This window comes from Cajanus cajan, chromosome 3 (genome assembly GCF_000230855.2).
Source record: "Cajanus cajan strain Asha chromosome 3, NIPB_CcT2T_4, whole genome shotgun sequence".
NCBI lineage: Eukaryota > Viridiplantae > Streptophyta > Magnoliopsida > Fabales > Fabaceae > Cajanus > Cajanus cajan.
In genome coordinates, this window is record NC_138519.1 from 11,078,839 (window position 1) to 11,102,249 (window position 23,411).

At 34.8% G+C, this 23,411-nt stretch overlaps 1 protein-coding gene across 3 annotated transcripts in view; it reads right to left on the reverse strand.

Annotated features, from left to right (window-relative positions):
- Nucleotides 1-4,526: 4,526 nt before the first annotated feature.
- LOC109803759 (toll/interleukin-1 receptor-like protein) overlaps nt 4,527-23,411 on the reverse strand; it is a 52,455-nt gene continuing 33,570 nt past the window's right edge. Inside the window, exons 1-4 of one of the 3 annotated variants that reach the window (XM_083070387.1) lie at nt 17,715-17,861; nt 17,177-17,452; nt 15,264-16,088; nt 4,527-5,889 (exon numbers count right to left, since the gene is read on the reverse strand). In XM_083070387.1, coding sequence (XP_082926513.1) covers nt 5,614-5,889; nt 15,264-16,088 — 1,101 coding nt within the window. In that variant the 5' untranslated portion in view covers nt 17,177-17,452; nt 17,715-17,861 and the 3' untranslated portion in view covers nt 4,527-5,613. Of the gene's footprint in view, nt 5,890-15,263; nt 16,089-17,176; nt 17,453-17,714; nt 17,903-19,284; nt 21,095-23,411 lie in introns of those variants that run through there. The other 2 variants (XR_014432170.1, XM_083070388.1) reach the window with 2 other exon arrangements.

A 23,411-nucleotide genomic window follows, 5' to 3' on the forward strand; every position in this document is an offset into this window, starting at 1 on the left:
GAACCTCACAAAATCCGAGGTCGAATACGAACCTCGATATTCTCACCTAAGGTCGAGTTTGAACCTTAATCAAATCATTCTACTCAAATCTGAGGTCAAGAATGAACCTTAAACGAACCAAATCAGAGGTCAAACACGAACCTCGGTATTTTCACTTGAGGGCAAGTTTAAACCTTAACGCGTATATTTGAGGTTCGAATACGAACCCTAAGTATTCTCACCTAAGGTCGATAACGAACCTTGTAAAGATCCCTCTAACCCTATTTGAAGGTCGAACGCGAACTCTAACACATTTGTTTAAAGTCGAGTCCGAACCGCGTCATTCAAGGTCGAATACGGACCTCGACAACCGCTTCACCCAAATCCAAGGTCGAATACGAACATCGACGCTTTCGTTAAAGGTCGGGTCCGAACCTTAATCAAATCGTTTCACCCAAATCTGAGGTCAAATTCAAACCTCAAATAAATCAATTACTCAAATATGACGACGAATACGAACCCTAGACGCACCTAAGGTCGAGCTCGAACCTCAACTAAATCGTTTAACTCAAATTCGAGGTGAGTACGAACCTCAAACACGCAAAACCCGAGGCTGAGTCTGAACCTTGATATTCTCACCCAAGGCCGAGTTCGAACCTCAATTAAATTGTTGCACTCAAGTTTGAGGTCGAGTACGAACCTCAAACACAAAAAATCCGAGGATGAACCCAGATCTCGACACGATCAAAATGAGTTACCTAACAAAAACACAAGGCCGAATCTGGAACCCAGAACCTTTCACTCTGCTTCAACTCGAGGTCGGCTTCGAACCTCGGCGCTAATAACTTAAGATCGAACCTCACCTACTTGAAGTAAAAGTACCACCATATGCGAAGGCATACAACAGACATCAAACGTGTATCCCAAACCGCGCAAACAGAAAAAATTAAGGGCAAACACAGATAGATAAAGCAAAATACATACATACAAACTCATGTCCACTAGTTCAATACACGAATCCGACAAAACAAGCAAAAAAATGAGAACAGAGGAACCAAAAAGGCCTAGACAGAGGCATTGTCACTAGAGCTCTCCTCGACGTCATCTTCCTTGATCAACCTCCCAAAGCGGACAACCTTCTCCACATGCATGGAGGAAAAGTCGAACCCAGGAGCAAGGAGCCGCACCTGGCGAGCAGCCTTTTGGAAGCCCTTCTTGTGCTCCATCACAACGGAGCGCTCGACCTCCGCAAGCCTGCCTTCCACGGCCGCCTTCCCCTCCGCCAGCTCTGCAAGTTCTGCCCTTAAGGTGGCAATTTCGTCCTCCCGGCCACCTAGGACGACCTCGCTACGTAGGCGCTCCTCGGCCGCCACCGACAACTCTCCCTTAAGAGAAGTGACAACGTCCTCTAGAGCCCGCACTTGGCCACGAGAATACGTCACCTCATCCTCTAAAAAGCAGACGTGACCCCGAGAGAAGGCGACGAACTCCTGCAGCTCCCCCACCTGGGAGGCATAAGCCTCATTAGACCGCAAGGCGATCTCGAGAGATTTCTGTACCCTTGCAAGGTCGCCCCGCGCGGATCGGAGCTCGGCCTCCTACCGTTTTGCCTCACCAAGGGCAGCGCTAAGAGCTTTGTTCTCCTCCCTCAGGATCTTATTCGCATCCTTCCAAGGTCGGAGTCGGCCCCTCAGCTTGCCCAGCTCTTCCTGCTGCCTGGCCAGGTCCTCCTATTGCTTGGCCCACCTGGGCTTCCAGTGGCCCATTATGCCCATGGCCCTCTGAAGAAGGACTTGGGCAGCGTCGAAACTATCCTCAGGGCCGACCTCGTCTATCAACCCCTGGTCCTCGGAGCTCAAAGAGCCTTGAGGGAAGAACTTCTCAATGGTCACCCCCGCGCTCCACAGTGAGTCCGTGTCGGTCGAGGTGCTCACGTGATCCAGCCGCACCTTTGAAAGGCCCTTCCCGAAGCGATGGGCTAGATATCGACTCCGGGAAGCCCCCTATAATGAGCCAGACGGCAGCGCCGAAGCCGCAGCGGTGGACAAGGGAACCTTACGACTTGGACCCTCTCCATGAGCCTCAACAGAGGCAGAAGCCGGCGTCCCCTGCTCGGCATCTAGAAAGTCCACAATAGGGACCACCGACCTCGCCTGCGAAAACTAGCCCCATGTCAAAAAATAAACAAGATGGCGTACCGAGAACCACAAAAATAAAAAGAAACACTACTTATCTCAACAACACGGGCAGCTCGCCCAGTGGCTGGGGCCACTACTTCGGCAGCGGGAGCGGCTGGCCCAGCGCCGGGGGTTGCCATCCAGGCAGTGTTTCCTGCCTGCGAAAAACGACCCCAAAATCAGGCAGCCAGAAAGCATAAAAAAAGATAAACGAAAAATCCAAGAGACAAGATACTCACCACCTCGGCAACTTGAGCAACTTGCTCAGCAGCCTGGGCTCCTACCTCGGTGACGGCCGCCCCGGCCTACAAGAGGACCCATACCGCCTCAATAAACCAAACAAAGTCAACACAGAAGACGCGAATAAGGAAATAGGACACTCACCTTGGCGGCCTGTGCAGTAGGCTCAACACTCTGAGCCACCTCCCAAGTAACCACCGGAGGAGCCTCTTTGGACGGCGGACTCTCGGTGAGATCCACCGCATCAACATCAGCGGATTTGGAGGTCACCTCCTCAGCATCACGAGGGGCGGAGGTCCCCCCGACCTCTTTCTCCCCCCTCTTTCTTTTAGGAGGGCAACCTCCTCCCCTTGGGGCTCGGGAACATCAAGCTCGGTAACGTTGTAGCGATGCTTCAGCTCACGCCACAGGTTCCTCCCCATGATGCCTGCAAACGGAAAACCAAGCACATCGGCAAAAGAAAATTACGCAAGCCCTAACAAACTACCAAAACACGAAATACTCACTCTCTAGACCCCTCTCCTTGTAGGGCAAATTCGCAAGCGACAGAACAAGCTTGCAATCCAACGGACGAGGGAGCGCAGCAAGGTTATCAATGGCGGCCGCCTCTGAGGCCGTCAACTTCAGGTCACCCAAACCGTGAAACCTAGACGGTTTAGGGCACCAATAAAAAGGAAATTTCGACAACCCACCAAAATGAAACACCTCATCTTCTAAAGGGTCGACGCCCACAAGACTAACCCGGAAGAACTATTGTTTAAAATTCTTATATGACTGGGAGTAGAGAGTAAACAAACCCCTATCCCTACTCCCATTCAAGGACAAAATGCAGTAGGGCAGAACGCCTATCTTCAGTTGATAAAAATGAAGAAAGACGTGAAGAGACACCTCTATCCCCAGAACTGTACACAGGACTTGAAAAGCCCTCAAAAAACCCCAACTGTTAGGATGCAACTGGCAAGGAGCCGAGTTAATAAAATTCAAAAAATCACACTTGAACTGAGTGAAGGGAAGACAAACACCTAAATCCCTAAAAAAGCATAGGTACATATAGAAATGAGGAGGGCCGGTAGGTGACCCCATGTACACACCCTCTCCGGCCTGACAGGGTTCGAGCTGGATCATATGGGAAATGGAAGGGTCACAGACCCTACACGACCTCAGAATCCCGTTTACCTCAAGAAAGGACCGAAAAACACTTTGGACCTCCGCCATCTCACGTTTAACCCAGTGATAACCAGGGACGCTTGGCTCCAGGTCCTTGGGCGGCGGCGGATCCTTCTTCTCAACAGCGGCCCTTCCAGCGGCCACCGCCTTGCCGCGCGCCTTGCCCTTGGCAGGCGCAAAAGAACCAGCACCACTTCCACCGGCCATTAAAGAAAGGAGGAAACTCGGAAAAGATTTGAGGAATAAGAAAGAGGAAACAATAAAAAGGAAGTACCTGGTACTCCTCCTCAGAAAATAACCCTAACAACGAATGGGTTACTGGAAACGGCGGCGAAAACAGGAAAAAAGGAGACGAAGGATGAACAGAAGCAAGAAAACGGAAAGAGCCAACAAGAAGTCGAAAGAGTGAAAAGTGAGTAAGTGAAAAGAGGAAGAGGCGCGAGGGAGAGCAAAAAACTTTCCCCAAATTCAAAACGGCCACGCCACGTGTCAACCAAGGGGCACGTCTGACGATACATTAATTGCAAAACCATCATTGCATAACCGTCATTTCCCCTGACGCGTCACTTGCACGTTTCCAGGAAATGAACAGTTGTGACACATGGCATCTCTACAAGCAACGTACGCAAAAGGTCACTTCCCCCCAGCGAGCTCGGTCATAACTCCTCGACCTATGGTCTTTGGAGCTCGGGGGGCTAGTGCACTATCCGTACTAATAAGCCAAGCTCCGAGCTCGGCATCTCAGCACAACACGACCTCGGGCACGCGCTACATGACGTCATCTCGGCACTTAAGTGAATCATAACTGATTCCCGAGGATCTCGCCCCAGACGAGGTCCCTTATTTAAACATATTATATCTTATCTCAAGCCCAAGGCCCAAAACAACCCTAAATCACACCAAGGTACGTGCATTACTTATACGAGACTACTACTCATACAAACCCTAACTTTAGCATCAGAGTCTCTTTTGCAAGTACCACCCCCATCTTGGAGCACCAGCGTACCGATAAAGGAGGCTCACCGATCTTACCTGGCGGATTAGCTCTACAGCAGATTTCCGGTAAGAACACTTTGCATTAGAGATGCATGCATGCATGCCTTATTACCTTACATCATATATATAAGTTTCCTCACAATTAAATTATCTTAAAATTAAATTAATTTATCTTGGAGTAGATCAAGGGAAAAGAAAAACAACAATTCATGTAATTAGGTCCTAGTATTAGTTAATAATCTCTTGCAATTCAATAACTTATTATTAAAAGGGAAATAATGTTAACAGAATATCGCATTGTTCTAAATAACCAGCCCACACGTTAAACTATTTTGTTCAAGAAATTGTCTCCACAACTATTATTTTATGAGTACAAGTACCGAAGATGAATATTCAAATATTGTTTAAATAGTGATTTTACAGTGAAAAACAAATAAATGCATTCCTTTTCAGATGACCCAAAAGAAGAAAAGCGACCCTAGGCACACAGTACGTAAGATCTCCCGAAACAACTTTAACCAGCAAAGTGATAGCATCATTACCAGAATAGGAGGCATGCACAGCCAGGGATCAACTTCGAATCATGCTCAAGTTGGAATCTTCAAAAGCTAAGATCCCGAGCTAAGTGGACCTTCCCAAGCACCCTATGCTTAATCAACCAGAGCATTAGTAGCCACAAATCTACATGTAAAACCACTAATTAACTGCCCAAAACAATCACTAATCAATGCACCACAAATAAATGCATCAATACAAGAAGAATCAATATTGACCTAATAAACATCTTCACCATCTTTTAATTTTCTTTTTCCTTCTTTTATTTTTTTTTCAAGTCATCCATGTGGATTCCACTTGAGAACAGATCGACTTGACCTCATTCATTTTCATCATCACCAGAAGCAATGACATTCTCAATTGGTGCATGGCAATGCTCCACTTTTTCAACCACTGGCTCATATACAAGATAAATTGTTGTCTTGTTCACAATTAGCCTTTTCCCAAAAACAACAACAATTTCCACTTTGTTACCAGGCTCTATATTTGATACTACCCTCTACCACTCCTCATCTTTAAAGGAGGCCAATGCATCTCCCTTGTAAAGCAAAATGGTGGCTTTTGTGTAATTTTTCACCAACAAATTTTTTAGGTCATCTGATGTTACATTGTCTGGGGAAGAATAATGGACATCACATATCATTGTCTTCAAGTTATGCCTATTCACTTGAGGGATTTCGAAAATCACAGAAGAACCTTCGCTGCTGAAAGCCAACCAATCTGGATAACTATCACCTGGGACCAAACAACCACCGTGCTCACTACTCGACATATTCTGTAAAAATGAAAATATGCTCAAAAGTTTATTTAACAATACATTAATACCACCTTATAATTAATTCAAAACTTAAAATATATAACAAGTTTTCTTTTTAAAATTTGAAAAAAAGATATAACAAGTTAATAGCTCATTTTCAAATTAAAAAAAAAAATATGACCTTTTGATTGGGGAAAAAATATTTTGAATGGGAACATGTTATAGAAAAAAAAATCATTGAAAATTTTTTAGGCTATGCATAAAATATTGACTTCGATTATTTAAATAAAGATTGTTAGATCAACTCAAAATAATAAATAATAAATATATAACAATAAATGATTAAGTGAATTGTTGGTGGGTTAGGTTGATGGGTCTAAGTAGACAATTCGACACACTACGATTTCAATCGGGTGGACCGAGTCAAAAGTAGGTTGGACTGAATTTTATAACCAATTACGAATTTCTTTATTTTTTGGTCCAATCAAGTCTGTTTTTAAGGTAAGTCGAGTTGATCAATAAGTTAAAATCTACTTTGACAACTTTACCAGATGTGTATTTAATTAACACGTCATTTAATATATTTATTTGCTAATAAGACATTAAGTGCTTATAACTTATAATTAATAAATCTTTTAATTTTATCTTTATTTTTTTTATTCAAATGCTTTTTCTCCTCTTGAATCCATAAAAAATTAAATAATTTTTTCGCATATAATTATCTTTAATAAATATTTATTTTTAATTTTAAAATATTAGTTAAATATATATATATATATATATATATATATATATTAATAATTAGATTTGGTATCATACATAAATATGTATAAATATTTATATATTTTTCATATTTTTTTTTTAAATTTCTTTATTATCTTTATTATTATAATAACAATATATTATTACATGTAATTTTTTATTATATTAACATAATATAAATACAATAATAATTTTTTATTTCTTATAATTATAGTATCAGTCTACTATTAGTTTTTTTTTTAAATTAATAATTTTTTATTTGTTATTAATATTATTTTATTCACTTTCAATTAAGTTCAAAATTATGATATATATATATATATATATTAATATTAATATTTTCATTAAACATTAATCAAAATTTTATTATCATTTAGAATATTTTAAATACTTATTATAATATTCATTTACTGTACAGTATTAAGAGATATTTATTTTCTATTATAGATAATTTGAGTTTTAAGGTTATTTTAATTTTAATTTGAAATTTACATTTTCACATATTATACAATAAATTTAATGTATTTTTATTTAAATAATTTATTTTATATCTTACTAATTTAAAATATCTCGATAAACTTGACAAACCTTGGTGTAAATAATTTTTTTTTACATAATCTTACTTATCAATTTAAAATATCTTATATATTTAAGTAATATTTTGAAATTTCGTTTTTATAATATTATTTTATTATTTTTAAAAAATTATTATAATGTGTAGATTTTTTATTGTTTATTTGACTTTTTACCATATTGTATTTCCATTATTATAGACATTATTGGTTTTATTTTTATAATATTAAAAGTTTTTGAAATTAAGATTATATATATATATATAACTTTTATATTTAAATTCTAATCAGAATTTTAATTATTATTTTAAATATATTATGATATTTTAAATATTGTAATATTAAGAGATATACTATTTTAATAATATTATAAATAACTTAAATAAAAAATAATATATGTCACTATTTATTTTATTATAATTATCGTGCACATAAATAATATTTTTGAAATGTTATTAGTTATATATAATATATATAATAATATAATGTAACTATAATAAAATATACACTAAAAGTTTTGAGTTGTATTATTATACATTAAAATAAGATAAAATTATATAAAATATATAATAATACAATTTCATATTGAAAGTAGTTATTTCTTAATAATAGTAAAATAATATTTTAATAAATATCTAAGACATCATAAATATTTTAAAAATAATAAGATAATGATTAATATTTACAAGAAAATAATCATATAAAATTTAATTTTATGGTAACATCCCATATTTCTGAAATAAAATAAATAAATAAATAATAATTATGGACTTGATTAATTAATTAGTTCATTTTATAATATAGATAATATTTTTTTATTAATTAATAAAATAAGAAAGGGTTACAAAGGAAGGAGAGTTGGGTTGGACTCTAGGCCCAACTTAAAAGATATTCAAAACAAAGCAAGATGTTAGATTTTCATTACGCATCCATTTAAAACCCTAAAAGCACAGAGGAAAACTCTAGAGGAGACCATCGAAGAGATTGACTACAGAAGCTTATAGTGTAGTGGAATCATCACTCAAGGTAAAAAGGGGGGTGACATAATTGCAACTATGGATGTATATGAGGGATAAGGTAGAGAGACAATCCCTAAGACTCTTAGGTCTTGATGTGAATTTCTATGGTCCCTATATGTGAATTTGTTATTGCAAATGTTGTGGTGTTCTAATTAATAAAATTCATACATATCTTTTCATTAAGTTAATATATGATGAATTGATGTGTTTTGGAGGGTTAGGGTTATTATATGCATAAACTTTGGGGTTTTTGGGGTTTTTGATTTGATAGGATAAATTTGAATGATCAGATGATGTGGTAGTATTATATGAGTGTTATTTAATTGTTTGGTCGAATGAATTGAGAAAAATAATGACTTGATGGATTTTGGATGAGTTGAAAGGACCTAAATTGTGTACCTTGTGATTCTACAAAGTGTAGAGCCTACGACAACGCTTCATGGCACATGCGTGAATGCGTAGTTCCTATCACTAGGCATGAAATGAGTCACATCGAATGTAGAGATGCCAAAGAGGTCTCTGACTTTCCTACACCAGGTAATAGGTGTCTCATCTAAGGTCACATTGATGTCGTTTTTGAGAATGATTGATGTCGGGGCGTGACTTTGATCACGCCAGAAGAATTAATTCTAAAGTGACACCTAACATAGGTTACATCATGTTGAGCATGAATCTAGAAAAGAAACCTCTGATCTCTCCACATTGAGCGTAAGTTTAACCATGTTGGGTGCCATGCTTATTTCATTATTAATTGAGTTATATAGATGAATTAATAAACAGAGGAATCGTGGGGAGTGATTAAGTATTGGAAATTAAAGAATAGAATTAATGAGTTAAGTAATTGGATATAAAAGTATAAAAAAAAAGGAACTAAAGAGAGTTATGGCTGCAAGAGTTTAAGTGAACAATATATTCTTATAGGTATGCATAATGAGTGTGTATGATATTGATTTAGGAGAAATTATGAGGATGCATGATGTGATGAGTCACTATGAGGTAATATGGTGAAATGTGTGGATTAGTCCAGGGCTATGGTCATGAGGCAAGTTGTAATTGATGGTTGTTGTAGTTATGTGATGAGGTGGTATTGTTAGTAGAACCTATGCATACATGTTTTGTTGCATGATGGAGTGAGTTTATACAGGTAGGTCTCAAAAGTCATCTTCCCGGACCTTGGGAGTGTTATCGTGGAGACCCTCTAACGAGAGGCAGAGAAAGGTTCACTTTTTACATCTTCACATTCTTTGACACTTTGGTGCTCTGAAGAGAACGCATTTGAAGAGCAAGGAGAAGGGATCATCGGAGAGGAGGTAGAGGCTTAGATTTCATACGTTGCATCACTCTAGGTAAAAGGAGAAAGTGATAACACTCATCTCTGGGAATTGAATTTATGCATGAAGGGTAGAGGGATTGACCCCAAATCCCATAAGTTTTATATTTGATGAATTCTTGTGTGCGTTTGATGTTGTTTGTCAAGTAGAGTCCTAATATGAATTTTATTTGGTGATCTAATGTTTTGTAGTAATTAATTTGGCGTTTTGTAGAAAGGTGTTAGAACCCCAAGGGAAAAGAATTCATGAATTTTAGGGATAAGAATTGTAGATACTAATTGTTGAATTCATATTGGATGGTGAATTTTCTAGACATAAAACGAGTTTTGGTTGGTTATAATTTGTATGATTGATTATGGAGATGTTTGTTTCAAGATTCTGTTTCGATGTTTGTGAGTTTGGTGCTAGATCTCACACAATGCTGGGCTCCAAGGCTTTGAGCCAGGTGTGCCTTCATGTGTTTCAAGGCACTGCCAAGACGTGCTGGTGTCGGACAGGTAATTGTCCACACCAAGCATGAGATGACTTGGGTGCCCTCTGTCTCGCCTTGAAGCTGAGAGTGGTTTGGTGAAGCTAGGCACAAGATGACTAGGGTGCCCTCTGTCTCAACTTGAAGTCGAACATGGCCTGATGAGGTCGGGCATGAGAAGGCTGGGGTGCTTTCTATCTTAGTTTAGAGTCGAGCATAGGTTTCTAAGCTCGACGTAGATTGTCAAGAAGCTTCTTTATGATGTGTTAAATGATGTTATTATGATGTTGATGATTGATTATATGATGATGAAAGTGTATCAATATACCATGCGAATGATGATTATTACAAAAGATGCATATTTGTATATGAAAAAAAAGAAAAAAAAAGTTGTTAATTACTTTAAAAAGAAAGACAAATACGTGAAACACTTAGGAAGAAAGCATATTAGTTTCAAAATTTAGTCTTCAAGTTTTAATTCATTTTCTAGTAATGTTTACAACCTTGTATTATTGGCTCATCATATGTTTCCTAGGTACACTAATTAGATAAAAAAAATGGGTTTCAATTCACCGTAGATTAGGCTAGAAAAAATTGGTTCATCATATGCTACAAATATTGTTTGTCAAAACAAAAAAATTTTCCTAGATAAAAACAATATCACTTTCATGAAGTTCTTAGGTACCCTCCATGATCTCATGAGTAAAGCATGTATGTAAATTAAAGCATATGTAAAATCACAATTGAAGTGTTATATATGTTACCATGCATGTAATAATCGCTTGAAGCTTGATTTTATCATTTGCTAACTATAATCATATATAATAATGTTGGGTATTGGGCTCCCTTCCTATGTGGAGAAAAGGCTCAAAATTGAGAAGCCCAAATTTTATCTCACTTAAAAACCAAGTGGAGAAGGGTCTATCACAGGATAAGAGAGAGAGAAAATTACACAGCCGTCAGGGAGAGAAAGAAGAGAGAAAGAGAGCAGAAAATTTGGTTCGCATACACAAAACAGTTTCAGTAAAATTGCGATCTCCACTTTGTTTACCGTTGGATCGAGCTGGAAATTTGATAGCAAGTTCTTAACACGGTGATATTCATTTTGATCGTTGGGATCGTGGATTGGAGGTCTGTGGATGGAGAAATCAATTTCGTACAGTTGTTCTAATTTAAGGTTTCTTCTTCTTTATTCTTCAGTTGGAAGGCCTTGTTGCTTTAATATATCGGTTGGTTGTAAGCATTTTTTTATGCATTTGATTAGACTCTCTTGTAGCCTAATTTAATCATAGTTAAACTTGATTGACTGGCTTGCGCCCATGGGTTTTTACTTCTCACATTGAGAGGGTTTTCCCACGTTAAAAATATTTGTGTCTCTTTGTGATTATTTTCTGCCATTTATTTGTTTTCTTGCTCCTCGTTGGTTTTTGCAAGTTGGGGGAATTATTTTCGCAGCGTACTTTAGTACTCTTGATTATTATGTTTTCGTTTCCCCTATCACAGTGGTATCAAAGCTCTTTGGTTTGGGGCTATATTTACTTGCTTAAACAATGGAGGCAAATACAAAAATGGTTCCTTTGAATGGTACAAATTATCATTTGTGGAAGGGCAAGATGAAAGAGTTGCTATTTGTGAAGAAAATGCATCTTTCTGTCTTTGCTACTCAAAAGCCGAATTCTATGTCTAAAGAAGATTAGGACTTTGAATACCAACAGGTGTGTGATTTCATTCGGCAATTTGTAGAATACAATGTTTATAATCACATTGCAAATGAGACACATGCTAGAACTTCATGGTAGAAGATTGAGTCCTTGTATGCTTCTAAATCAAGGAATAATAAATTGTATTTGTTGAATTGTCTGATGAATTTGAGATATAGGGAGAGTTCTTCCATTTCAGATCACTTGAATGAATTTCAAGGGCTCCTAGATTAGTTATCTGGAATGGGAATCAAATTTTATGAATAATTTACCTGAGTCTTGGGAGACATTTCGGGTTTCTATTACCAACTCGACCCCTAATGGTGTTGTTTCTTTGGAAGCGACAAAGAGTGGTGCTCTTAATGAAGAGATGAGAAGGAAGACACAGGGTTCTTCATCTCAGTCTGAGGTGCTTATCACAGAAAATACGGAGAGATGTCGGAAAAAAGAACCGAAGGGTGGTAGAGAGAAAAGTAAGAGCAAGTCCAAGTCAAGATACAATAATGTAGAGTGTTATTATTGTAATAAACCTAGGCATATCCAAAAGAATTGTTTTCTATGGAAAAAGGAGAATAAAGGCAAGAAGGGTAAGCAGAAAGAGAAAGATCATGATGATGATGATCGTGTTGCTATTGCTACGTGTGGTGATCTTGTTATTCTCAGTGACCATAGGTTAATTAATCTTGTATCAGATGAGAGCATGTGGATTGTTGATAGTGGTACTACACTACATGTTACACCAAGGAAGGAGTTCTTCACATCTTACACTTCTGGTAATTTTGGAGTGTTGAAGATGGGTAATGATGGTGTGTCTAAAGTGATTGGTGTTGGTGATGTTTGCTTGCAAACCAACATGGGAACGCAGTTGTTGCTTAAAGGAGTCAAACATGCTCCTTATGTTCGTTTTAATTTGATCTCTATGCGTATGCTTGATGATGGTGGTTATGATAACCACTTTGGCTTTGAAAAGTTGAAACTCACCACTTTGTTTACCGTTGGGATCGTGGATTGGTGGTCTATGGTTGGAAAAATCAATTTCGTATAATTGCTCTAATTTGAGGTTTCTTCTTCTTTATTCTTCGGTTGGAAGGTCTTGTTGCTTTAATATATCGGTTGGTTATAAGCATTTGTTCATGCATTTGATTAGACTCTCTTGTACCCTAATTTGATCATAATGGAACTTGATTGACTGGCTTGTGACCGTGGGTTTTTACTTCTCACATTGAGAGGGTTTTCCCACGTTAAAAATATTTGTGTCTCTTTGTGATTATTTTCTAACATTTATTTGTTTTGTTGCTCCTCGTTAGTTTTTGCAAGTTGGGGAAATTATTTCTGCTACGTACTTTAGTATTCTTGATTACTGTGTTGTTGTTTCCCCTATCAAATAATGGACCTTCTTACTATCAGATGGGAAGCTTAGATTTGACTATAATAGGAGTCCTTCAACCCTCTCAAATTTATGACATTATTTGTTGATGGTGAGGTGTTTGGTAGCTTATATGAATGGTCAAGGGGGGAGTAACAGGGTGGGGTCGAAAACCTTGAGATGATGAGACACTACAAGGAAAAAGGTATCTAGCGAGAGTGACCTAAGTGGAAGTATTGCAAAGAAGAGAAGTGAGTAGGAAAGCATTATGTGACAGGGTAGGAATTTCTAAATTTTAAAAGAATGCACAAGGTAATGACTCGTAAGAAATGTATACAATGTAGTGAAAAATATAGTATTAGTGAGAAAGCATTGTCTTATGCTATGTTAGGATGGGATTTAAGAGACTAAACATATCTTGAAATTAAAATGGTGAAAAGACTTACATTGGTTGGTCTTAATTATTTCTTTTGTTTTTGTTTTACATTTTTTAAAATAATAAGATGTTGAATATTATCTATTTATTCACATTTATTAAATTATATAAGTGTTTCTCTTTTTAGAAGTTATTATTAATGAAAGGAATATTTAATCTTTACTTATGTTCTACTCTCTCTCTAATAGTAGCCTTAAGAGTAATAGGAGTAGCGTTAGGAATATATTATTGGGTGCTTTCATAAGCTTACTCCACCTCCCATGGATGATTATCTCTATACCATTTATGCTCAACTAAAAGCTCTACAATCCAAGCTTCATCCGCCAACAACTAAAAGACCTCTATTATGCCACTGACTTTCACCATGGACAGATTGATACCCAAGCTTATATCTATCAATTTTCCCCCAACCCCACTGTCAAATTCCTTCACATTTCAAAAGACCCTTTGCCTTAGAGACAATTCTCTTCAACCTCCACCCACCCAAAAAATTCATCTTCGTCCATTTTCATTGCTTTCCAACATATCAACTTGGCACCGACACATTTCATCCCAATAAATAACAACATTCCTATGCAGCACCACATAAATTTCCAATACCACACTCCCAATACCATCCAAGCTTCAAATGTCATGTCTCTACCATCCAATTTTCAAAGCGGATGATCTTAAATATTTACCTTATTTTATTTTACTTTTTTAAAATAATAAAATAATAAATATTAACACATAGGTAAATATTATCTATTAATTAATAGGCAAAAATATATTTTTCGTCCCTTATATTATTTATTAGTGTCAATTTAGTCTCGCTCTAGTTAATAGAATCAATTAGTCCCGCATCTTTAAAATGTATCTCAATGTTTGATCTTCCGTTTCTTCCCTTTAAATACTTAACAGATGTGACATGTGTCATGCTATCATACCACGTGGCATGACATCATGACACGTGGCATGACACATGACGTGATACGTGGCATGATAACATGACACGTGACATGATAGCATGACACGTGGCATAGAAGCATGACATGTGTCAAGTCATCATGCCACGTGTCATGACACGTGTCAGATCTATTAAGTATTTAAACGGAAGAAACGAAAAGTCAAACATTGAGATACATTTTAAAGATGTGGGACTAAATTGATTCTATTAATTAAAGTGAGACTGAATTGAAACTAATAAATAATATAAAAAAGGGCGGCCCAGTGCACGAGGCTCCCACCTAGTGGGGTCTGGGGAGGGTAGATGTACGCAGCCTTACCCCCGCAAGCGGAGAGGCTGTTTCCAGGACTTGAACCCGTGACCTCTTGGTCACTAAGCAGCAACCTTACCGTTGCGCCAAGGCTCACCCTCAAACTAATAAATAATATAAGGGACAAAAAATGTATTTTTACCTAATTAATCTTAATTTATTAGGTTATATAAGTGTATTGTGTATACATCTTTAGTGGAATGAAAATATATTTAAATTTTTATTTTATCTTCTAGTCACTTTAATAGTAATCTTGGAATATTGTCAGTAGTAGATTTCACAAATAGATATAAATATACATTAATTTCATGTCTATATTTTTCAATATTTTATACTGATGGCATATAATAATATACACTTTCACAAATAATTTTTGTATGAAAAAAAATTTAACTAAAAAATGATAAAGAATATTTAAACATGATTTTATGAGAAAAATAACAATTCGAAACATGTAAAAGTAAAAGAGAGATAGAAAAACCTGTAAAATATTCTGTTCCAGAGTACAGGTCACTTCACAACTCATTCCCATTTGAAATAAAAGGGATCTTATGGAGCTATTTGATCTTGAAAAGTGCATTTTCCAGTTGCACGAGGCTGAAGCATTCATATTCAATATCTGTGATGAGGTTGCATATGATTCCAATTCCTTAGAATTCGTGGTATATAAAGCATCTAAAATATTTGTTGCATTTTGAGATAGTTGAAGTTCAGAGTCGCATTCTATCCAAAGACTTCGAAGTTTTGAAAGTTCCTTGGAAATAGATGATAAATGATGGGAATTACTAATTGCCAAATCCAATTGAATGTCAGATGCCATACCCACAAATGTTTCAATGTGTGGTGAGAGACTACTCATTGGTGACATCCAAGACCAAATGATAGAAGGGAACACATCACGGGAGAATCCTTCATATCCGCACAATGAAATATATCCAATGTTTTTTGATCTTACTATTGAAAATGGCACTTTTGTTATTGCCGTTTTATCTGCAACAAGGGTTGTCAAAGACTCCATTTGTTCAAAATCTTCTTCTAACGTGTCAATCTTTAAACATCCAGAATGAATGAGTGTCTTAAGAGATTTCAATTTATAGATACTTCTTGGAAGATTACGAAGGCCAATACAATCTTCCAAGTTTATTATAAGAACTTTTTTGAGACATCCAATGGTATGGGAAACCTCACACAACATTGGACAATCTATGAGTATTAGTTTTTCAAGATTAGGCAAATTTGAAAAGTCTGGAGTCTGTCTTAAATAATGAGAATGACTAAGATTGAGAATTTTCAATTTATTCATCATCTGCAAGAAAAAAATATCAGAGAAAAATTAGAGCTAAAACAATAAATAAATGGAATAAATTACAATGTGTCACAAATCTTGCAAGTAGGAAATGAAGTATTTGTAGTGATGAAGTGTTATTTTTTTATTGCCAATATATATTTGTTTAGTTTTACTTTTGCTTTCAAAATCTTTCACCCAAGACTTTTTTATGTATCTATATCACATCAAGTATTAAAAGTTGTGAGTTTAAAATTTTGGGATGATAGATATATTTTGTTTTAAATTTACATCTTTAATCAACAACAACAAAAGCCTTATGAGCTTCTTCAAAACTTCTTTAGTTGAGTGACAAAGTGCAAATTCTTACCTCTCCTATTTTTATTATAAAGTCTGCTTGTATTTTACAAAGAAGCTGAGTATATATAACTATAGTTAGCTAATAACTAAGTAATTTCCCCTACATATGCAGTGACTAACTATTTTGACTAAATTCTTTTTGCAGGGTACAATTTCTTGAGTTCCTCATTATATTGAAAAAAATAGAAAGATGTTTTAAGTAGAGAGACACAAAGCATTCTTATGACATGCACACTAAAGGGAGGAAGGAGATAAGGTATAGTTGGATAGGGAAAAAGGAGGAATGGAATGGCCTTCTTGCCTATTGGGATGATCAAGGAATACCCACAAAGATAGATGAACTTATCTTAGTAGTGTTCACTATAGCGTCAACTTAGTTGACTCTAATTACCATCAGCTCAAATGATAAATTTATACTAAATTTTCACTTAGGGTTTAAGGCTTTTGTGATTTAGCATCAATGGCATAAATGTTGTTACATAAATACTTTCTTTTTTTTTTGGATAAACTTGCTAATTACTAATTTTAAAAATTAGGAAAGCAAATATTCCATACGAACAAATAGAATGCTTAATAACCTGACTTGTAGTATTTTCAATGTAAGAGAGACTCAGCAATTATAGATGAAGATTATGTATAAAAGTACCAAATAATATAATAGGCTTTCTATTTGAGACAATTTAAATTACAACAATAAATAAGAAGCATGAAAACAAATCTTGAATGCAAATAAATAAATAAATTATTACCTGGGTCTCTTTCCACACAAGTTTAATACTACTGTTTACTAACTCAATAGAAACTAGGTTTCCTTGATAAAAGTTTGTTGGTATGCATCATAAAGAAAATTCGTGCCAACAAAGCCACCTAAGATCTCTTGGAAGATAGTCAAAATCTCCAACAAGTTGTACACTAGCAAGTTGAAGCAATCTGAGTTTCTTCATCTTCTTAAATGCTTTAGTTCTCAAACATTTTGTGTTAGTTCTTGATAACTTCAAAACCAATCCTTCAATGGCTTTTGTTCCCTATGTAATAAAATGTTCAAATGGGTAAAGTATGCATAGCTTAAAGATATATAGTACCCAAAACTCTCATGAAATAATTGATCAATTGTTTCTAAGAGCTAGGAAGTAGAAAACAATTTATAACCAAACTAATATTCCATGTTATCGTGACAATCAACCACACAAATGAATGCTAGCTAACAACTGATTCATACATGTGTTGTTTGCCTCCTCTGGCTCTAGATATTTTAAATTCAAAAAAATAATAAATAAAAAATCTTACAGTTTCTTTTGATAACACTTCAAGCACATCCTCATGAAACCATAACCTACTACGCTCCTCAGGTTCCTTTGGTGATTTTGCACGAATGATTTCTCTTCCCATGTCTCGTAGCAAATCATGCATTCGAAGCTTGTTCCTATCATCAACAGTTACAAGGCAACGCTCTACAAGGACATGTATTCCAATTTCTGCGAATAGTCCACAACCATTTAATATACTTATAACATCATTACGATCCATTCCGATAAAGAAACATGCTATATCAAGGAATATTTCTCTCTCTGTATCATCACTTAAACCATCATAGCTTATTTTTAACTTCTTCTGTACTTGACCATTAGGAATTATCTTGAGTTTCTCCAATACATTCTCCCACTCTGTTACATCCCTATCAAACAAATAACTCCCAAGCACTTCAAGCGCTAGTGGCAATCCCCCAGAGTATGCAATTACATTCCTAGAAAGTTCAATAAATTTTTCACTAGGATTTGCTTGCTTGAATGCATGCACTACAAAAAATATGCAATTTAGCGATCACCAAAATCAGTCGCTAAATTGCAAAAATCGGTCGCTATTTATATTAGCGACCGAATTCAATCAGTAGCTAAAACCCTGGTCGCTAAGCTATTTAGCGACCGAAAATTTTGGTCGCTAATTCCGTCGCTAAATGGTTGAAATGATGACCAAATTAGTGACCGAATAAATCGGTCGCTAATTCGGTCGCTAATACGGTCGCTAAATGGTTGAAATGATGACCAAATTAGTGACCGAATAAATCGGTCGCTAAATATTTATTTTTTATTTTATTAAATTTTATAGACGTCGCAAATTTTGTCGCTATGAACCACTCATATTTGGCCTCTTAAGGATTTTATTTCACAATACTTAAGTTTTTAGCTTGTTTTGTCCTCAATTACACAATTTTTAGAAACTTCCTAGGATGTCACCCATCCCAGCATTACTCCAAGTCAAGCACGCTTAACTGTGAAGTTCTTATGAGATAACCTACCGAGAAGCAAATGCATGTTGTTAGTGTAAGTAGTACAAATTAATTCATTTAAGTTATCCTCAACTATACAATCTCATACTTACATTATTTTTGGATCCTTATCATTTTGGTATATCCGGACCGTTATAAATATATAATAATATATATAATAATTATATTACTAATAATAATTATTATATTATATTTAATTAATCTTTATTTATATATATAATTACTTTTATAATTAACAGTCTACTTATTTCTATTTAAAATTAATTTTATAATACAATTTAAATTATTTATTATAAATTTAAAAGTTTAAGTAATAATTTATATATTTTAAAATGAGAAGGGTTATAATAACACTGGTATAAATTTTATTAAGTATTATACCGCTCAATAAATTTATATTAAATGTGAATTTTGTAAATCCAACCGATAGATGAAAGTTCATATCACTTTATATATTTATATCAATTTTTTTTAAAATTAAATAACAACTTAAAAGTAATCAAAGTGCTCATATTTTATTTGAAATGTATATATCACGTCAATTTTATTTTACAAGAATGAAGTATCAAATCATCTTGAATTCATGTAAGATTTTGTATATATGATCTAAGATAATCTTCATTACAAGTATATCCATACATAACCATCTTCAAAAGATATTATCATTTAAAATATTAAATCTTACAGAGATTTTTACAGACTCGAAGCCAGGGTTCTTAGCTATGAAGGAAACTCAAAGAGAGGTAGAAGTTTAAGGCTCGGAAGAGTTGTGTCCTTCTTCTCTAAATGAGAGGCCTTTTATAGACAAAGAGCCAGACTTTACTCTACTGATAACACATCTTAGACATACACGTGTTATCATCTAAACAAAAGTATTACAACTGGCAAACCTTTACTATTTAGGCTGCCTACACAAAAGACAAAATACAACTGGCGAATCTTTACTTTAGACCGCCGACACAAAAGACAAAGCACAAAAGCATCTTTTGGGCGACGTGGGAAACAAGGGACCCACGACTTCTTACTCAGATGCCATAATCTTCACAAGTCTTTAGATATTCCATCTTTGGTCTTCATCTACGACTGCCTTTAATTTTTCCATAATAGCCCTTATACGATTTTCAATGTGATTTTTAATCTGAAATTCATATTCTGCAATTTTTTGCTTAATTTGAACAACCTTTTCATTGGATTGCTACAAATTAGAAAAATCAATATCCTCATCTTCCGGAGCTTGAGCCATCTGGATGGCATAACAATTTTCAACTTCTTCTTCGTCAGATTCTGTTCCTAAAGAGGACAAAGCATCTAACAATTGCTTTTTCAGTATAGCTTTCTCTTCTTTAGAGGAAGGGAGATTTTCCAAAATATTCTTTGTAAGTGGCTTTTCAATCTTCAGAGTGGGCTGGGCCTTAGCTGGTGATTGAAGACCCAAAGTTTTCCACTTCTGAAACCTATCTTCAACATATTTGACTTCGAACTTCTTCCACCAAAAAACTTTTTGGTTTTTCGACAAATAATTTTCGGATAGGTGTCTTCTTTATGTTGATGGATTTCAAGAAGATGGGCCAAGAGTCAGCTTATGCCCATAGAAGAAAAAAATTTTATAAGACGTAGATGGGGTGGTTGATTCGGGGTGAGGATTTTATATTTTCGGTATATATTCAAAACATTTTCAGGAATTATAGATTGGACTGGACTTATTTGGAAAAACCAGTCTACAAACCAATTAGGAATTGGAAGGGGTAATTCATTTTTAAAACTGATATACCAAGAATGTTTAGGGTTTTCTTCTAATAAGATATAGGTCCACGCCTTTTGATAATCAAAATATGAATATGAAGGAGGATCAAAAGGTCTAGAGAAATTCTTTTCGGTGAAGGGGTGTTGCTTCCAATCATGGTAAGACAACACTTTAACTATTTTTAGTGTAGAGTAATTTATTATGGATGGTTTTTTTGAATCTGCTACTGGGGTAATTTCTACTGATCCTGAATCTATTAAAATAAATTGATAAAAAATTTTGTTTTTCTTTAAATTTTCATTTTTTGGTATCCAACTCCAGTGAGGAGGAGCTAGACTTTTTACTATCTTCTAGGGATCGTCTTCTTGCCAGTGATCTTCAATTGTTACAACATGTTGACAATGTTCAAGGATATGAAATTCTTTTGGGATGTTTTTAGAGGTAGAAGAGGTGGCCTTTTCAGGAGTATTTGGGCTATAGGCCAATACTGTGAATTTTAAGGTATTGGGTAGTTTTCGGGTTTGGGATGCTTTTGAATATGATGGAGAGAAGTCATCTAGCGAAAGGCTAGATGGCCCGGTTTTTTTAGAGGGATTGGGCTGAGAGCCCATTTTTGGTGTGGTCATGGGTGAAACCCTGCAAAAATTCTCTTGTTAAAAATCTAGAATTGAATTATTCTTTCCTTTTATAAATTCAATTTCAAAATCAAAACAAGATATTAAACTTTGCCATCTAGCGAAAATCTGTTTTGAAACCAAATTCTTAACATCTTTTTTTAAAACTTCTTTTGTTGATTTACAATCTATTCTCAAAAGAAATTTTTTGTTTATTAAATCATGCTGAAATTTTTGCATGCATAAAACAATGCTTAAAATTTCCTTTTTAATAGTCCTATATTTGGTTTGGGCTGAATTCCATATTCCTGAATGATATTTTACTATTTGTTCAGGATGGTTTCCTATTTTTTGTTTAAGTATTCCCCCATATCCTTATTCTGACGCATCTGTTTCTATTATCAATTTGGCTTCGGGATTTGGGATTCCTAGACAAGGCAAGGATTTTACTTGGGCTTTTACTTCCCGAACTACTTTAGTTAACTCAGGAGTCCAAGGTTTTGGATTTTTTCTAAGCCTATTATAGAGGGGTTTACACAATATTTTAATGTTTGGGATAAAATCTGCTATATAATTTACACAACCCAAAAATCTTTGTAATTGATTTTTATCTTTTATTTCATTAGGAAATTTTTCTGAAAATTCTATACTTCTTTTTATAGGGGTAATTGTTCCTTGATAAATATCATGTCCCAAAAATCTAATTTTCGTTTGTGCCAGTTTAATTTTCTTTTGGGAAATAATCATTCCATTTCTTTTTGTTAGATTTTTAAATATTTTCAAATGTTTTAGATGTTGTTCAATTGATTCTGAAAATATTAGCACATCATCTATCTAGACTAGTGCAAATTTTGAATATGGGTTTAATATAGTATTCATTATATTTTGAAATTCGGAGGGGGCATTCTTAAGTCCCATTGGCATTACATTCCATTCATATTGGCCAAATGGTACTACAAATGTTGTTTTGTATTTATCTTCTTCTTTTACTTTTATTTGATAATAACCACTTTTCATATCAAACTTTGAAAATATGGTAGCATTATAAATTCTACTTATTAGTTCTGACTTATTAGGAAGAGGGTATCTTATCCATTTTAATACTTTATTCAATGGCTTATAATTGATGACCATTCTAGGTTCTCCTCTTTCTATTTCCGAAGCATTTTGTACATAAAATGCTGCGCAACTCCAAGGAGATTTACTAGGTCTTATTAATTTTTTATCTAAAAATTGTTGAATTTCTTTTCTACAATATTCTAAAGTTTCTTTATTCAATTGTACTGGCTTAGCTTTTGTGGGAATATTTTTTTTCCACAAATCCTTCTTCATATGGTAATTCTATTTCAAAATAATTTCGTTCCCAAAAGGCATTAGGAACATCTGAACATATTTCTCTTATTATTTCTTTTTCAATATTTTCAAATTCTTTTTTAATCCTTGGATCTTGTAATTTTTCTTCAATGTGTTTATATTTTATTTCGTTTTTTAAATATTTTATTTGTTCTATTTTTGCTTGTATTCTTGTTATAAAATTTTTTTCAGTTATATCTTTTACATTATGTATTGCATTTGTTGTTGCTAGTTATATAAATTCAAATAACAATTCTTTAAATTGTATTCCTTCTGAAGTTACTGTAAAGGGATATATTTGGCTTACGAAGGGTGTTCCTAAAATCATTTCTTCACTTATGTCTGGAGTTAAAATAAAAGTATTTTTAAAACAAGTTCCCTTATTACAAATATAAGCTTTTGAAAGTTTATATTTTACTTTCAATTTATTAGAATTTGTGGCTCTTAAAGTTTGAACAGTTTTCTCATAATATTAGGTTGGTATTAAACCTTCTCTTATACAATTTAAATCTGCTCCTCAATCTACTAGAGCTGTAAAAGTTTTATGATAATTTTTTCCTATTTTTAACGTTTCTTTTATTAACCATTTTTGCTGTATTATTTTTATTTGTCTTATAACTATATTTTCTTCGGAATTTGTTGAGATAGATGGTTTATCCTTTTCAAGGATTTCCTTTATTAGTTCATTTTGCTGATAGTTTTCTTGTTTTATTTCAATCAATTGAGTTTTTATAATATTAACTTCTCCCTTTAAATCATTTATTTCTCTTTGTAAATCTCTAATATTTACAGGTTTTTCTTTTATTGAGGCTTTCTTTAATATTTGTGAAAAATCATACCCACTAAATTCAGGAGTGGAAGTAGATTCTTCATGGATTTTGTCTTCTAATATTAAATCTTTTAATTTACTTAAATATTCTAGTTTTTCTTCTTCATTAGGAATTTTTTCTACCATTTCTAATATTAATTTTGCTTTAGCGGTTATT